Raw genomic sequence first — 2,500 nt, 5'->3', positions numbered from 1 at the left:
TTCTTTATATACAAAACCTCAAGGCAACAGGACATAACATGTTCGAGAGACAGACAATGTTCAGAGCAAAACAGCAGACATGAATTTTCATGTTCGTTTGAGTGCGAGGGAAGAGCGAAGATACAAGCATATTATATACAAAAGGAATTATGTACAATTGTGTGACACACGGTTGGTACAGGAGGTAGGCGCTGAATATAGCCCCGAGGAATTGTGCAAAATATCGTGCTACTTGAAACAGCAAAAATAGTGAGGAAAGTGATGGACTCCCAATGAAGTAGAGTGTAACCCCTATCCCCTCACCGTAAACCAGCAGGTTCTGTAAACTAGGATGACCAAGACAATAGTATTAATAAGAGCCCACAATGCTTGTAGAGTAGTGGCCTTTTTCTTGAAAAAAATATTGAAATGTACGATTCTACATTGTTTATACAGTAGTTGTCTGTTGCACTTACCATTTTAATGTGATCTGATATCTTTCAATGAATATAAAGCTATATTCTTTTATCTTGACACTCTCGAAATTAATTTAGAAGCCATATTTGCATAAAATGGTTATCTCTCTTCTTGAAACTTCATTGAGATTTAAGACCCTCCATTTCTTTTACTGTAGTTTTGTTTGGCCCTGATTCTAATGACTGAGATTTAAGAACCGCTACGTACATAAACAACAGTTGTCTTTCTTTGAGATAATCTTGAAATAGCAAACACTATTATTCATTGAATATGCAGTATAGTTTTAGTCTTGACACTCCTGTATGTTATTAAAGAGCCTTAAGTGCACATTCAATAGTTGTCTTTGGTTTTCACACTTTTGAAGGATATTCAAGAGCTTTCGTTGCATATACAGTTTTTTTTTCTCTCTCTTTTTTTGCTTTATTTTGACACAGTTGAATGAGACTGAAAAACGTCATACCATATATAAGAGTTGTCTTTCTTCAGCTACGTTCTATTTCTTTAGACTTGGGAGTATTTATTGCATTTTTATTATTTAAAACACAGACCCGTATATTAAGACATTTTTATTTTCAGATGTACATCAGGAACTCGGGAATCAGAAAACTAATTTTCAAGGTAATCTTCCAAATATTTAGAGTAAATTGATTTATCATTTTATATTTCCTACCCTAATGACTATTCTCTTATTAGATAATTTGAGGCACAATATTTGATTGCAATATACGCTCACGGTAAAGCTTTTTTTTTTCCAGAGCTCCATCATGAATATATTTACGACATTTATGCCACTATTATAATATAAGGTCATTAGATAGACAAATAGTCATAGACAGAGAATGGAAGTTGAGGGATTGGGTAAGTGGTGAAAGGGGAATAAGGTAGATAAAAGGATGAGAAAGAATAAGGCCTTCTATGTTCATGAAAATTCCCTATGGAAAAGAATTTGTGTACTGTGACTTCTTGTTGTGCACCAATTATGTTTAAGAGCCTAAATTAGGTTTAAAATAGTTGTGTTTTCATTGCATATACTACGTTCTCTTTTTCCTTGACAATCAAGAATAAGCTCTTTTCTTCTTCTTGTTTCTCCTTTGAGAGATTTTAAATAATTATATAGAGACAGAAGTTTATTCATATATTTTCCTTCAATCTTTATTTTCTTCACTCTGAATGATTAATCAACTGATATATACTTTCCTCTCAAGGCATGACGAGCTTCTACATAGAATTTTAAATTTGTATGACTCTTTCAAATTTCTAGGTGTGATTCTCAACAGCAAATTTACTTTCTTCAATTGCACAAAAAAATGGCTTATTGAGAAAGTCTTTTAAGATTTTCGGTGATCAATCTATTTTGAAGAAGTGTTTTAATTCTTTCATTCTACCTTGTTTTGAGTATTGTTCTCCTGTCTGGTCTTCAGCTGCTGATTCTCATCTTAATTTGTTGGACAGAAACTTATGGTCTATTAAATTTCTTATTCCTGATGTAGATATTAATCTTTGGCACCGTCGTTCAATTAGTTCATTATGCATGTTGCATAAGATTTTGCATAACTCTGACCATCCTTTACATTCAGATCTCTCTGGACAATTCTATCCTGTTCGTAATGCTAGGCAGGCAGTTAATTCTAATAGCCAGGCCTTCTCCATCACGAGGCTCAATACTATGCAGTACTCTAGAAGTTTTATTCCAGCTGTTACCAAGTTGTGGAATGATCTTCCTAATCGGGTAGTTGAATCAGTAGAACTTCAAAAGTTCAAAGTTGGAGCAAATGCTTTTTTGTTGACCAGGCGGACATGAGTCTTTTTATAGTTTATGTATGATATATCTGTTTTTGACGTTGTTAATAGTTTATATATGACATGTCTGTTTTGACGTTGTTACTTTTTTTTAGAATGATTTATTGTTAATTTGTTCTCTTCATTTATTTATTTCCTTATTTCCTTTCCTCACTGGGCTATTTTCCCTATTGGAGCCCCTAGGCTTATAGCATCTTGCTTTTCCAACTAGGGTTGTAGCTTGGATAGAAATAATAATAATGAT

General features: G+C 33.3%; 1 protein-coding gene across 6 annotated transcripts in view; it reads left to right on the top strand.

The window, feature by feature from the left end:
• Nucleotides 1-2,500, top strand: part of LOC137630661 (uncharacterized) — a 16,853-nt gene that overhangs the window by 5,965 nt on the left and 8,388 nt on the right. For 4 of the 6 annotated variants that reach the window (XM_068362272.1, XM_068362270.1, XM_068362269.1 and 1 more), the window contains one exon: nt 1,033-1,074. The exons of the other annotated variants lie outside the window; for them this stretch is intronic. In XM_068362272.1, the coding sequence (XP_068218373.1) occupies nt 1,033-1,074 (42 nt within the window). The remainder of the gene's footprint in view (nt 1-1,032; nt 1,075-2,500) is intronic. 6 annotated transcript variants of the gene reach the window in all.

This window comes from Palaemon carinicauda, chromosome 38, assembly GCF_036898095.1.
Source record: "Palaemon carinicauda isolate YSFRI2023 chromosome 38, ASM3689809v2, whole genome shotgun sequence".
In the NCBI taxonomy this organism is placed as follows: Eukaryota; Metazoa; Arthropoda; class Malacostraca; order Decapoda; family Palaemonidae; genus Palaemon; species Palaemon carinicauda.
Note: the sequence above shows the minus strand (reverse complement) of the source record. Positions and strands in the feature narration are given on the sequence as shown.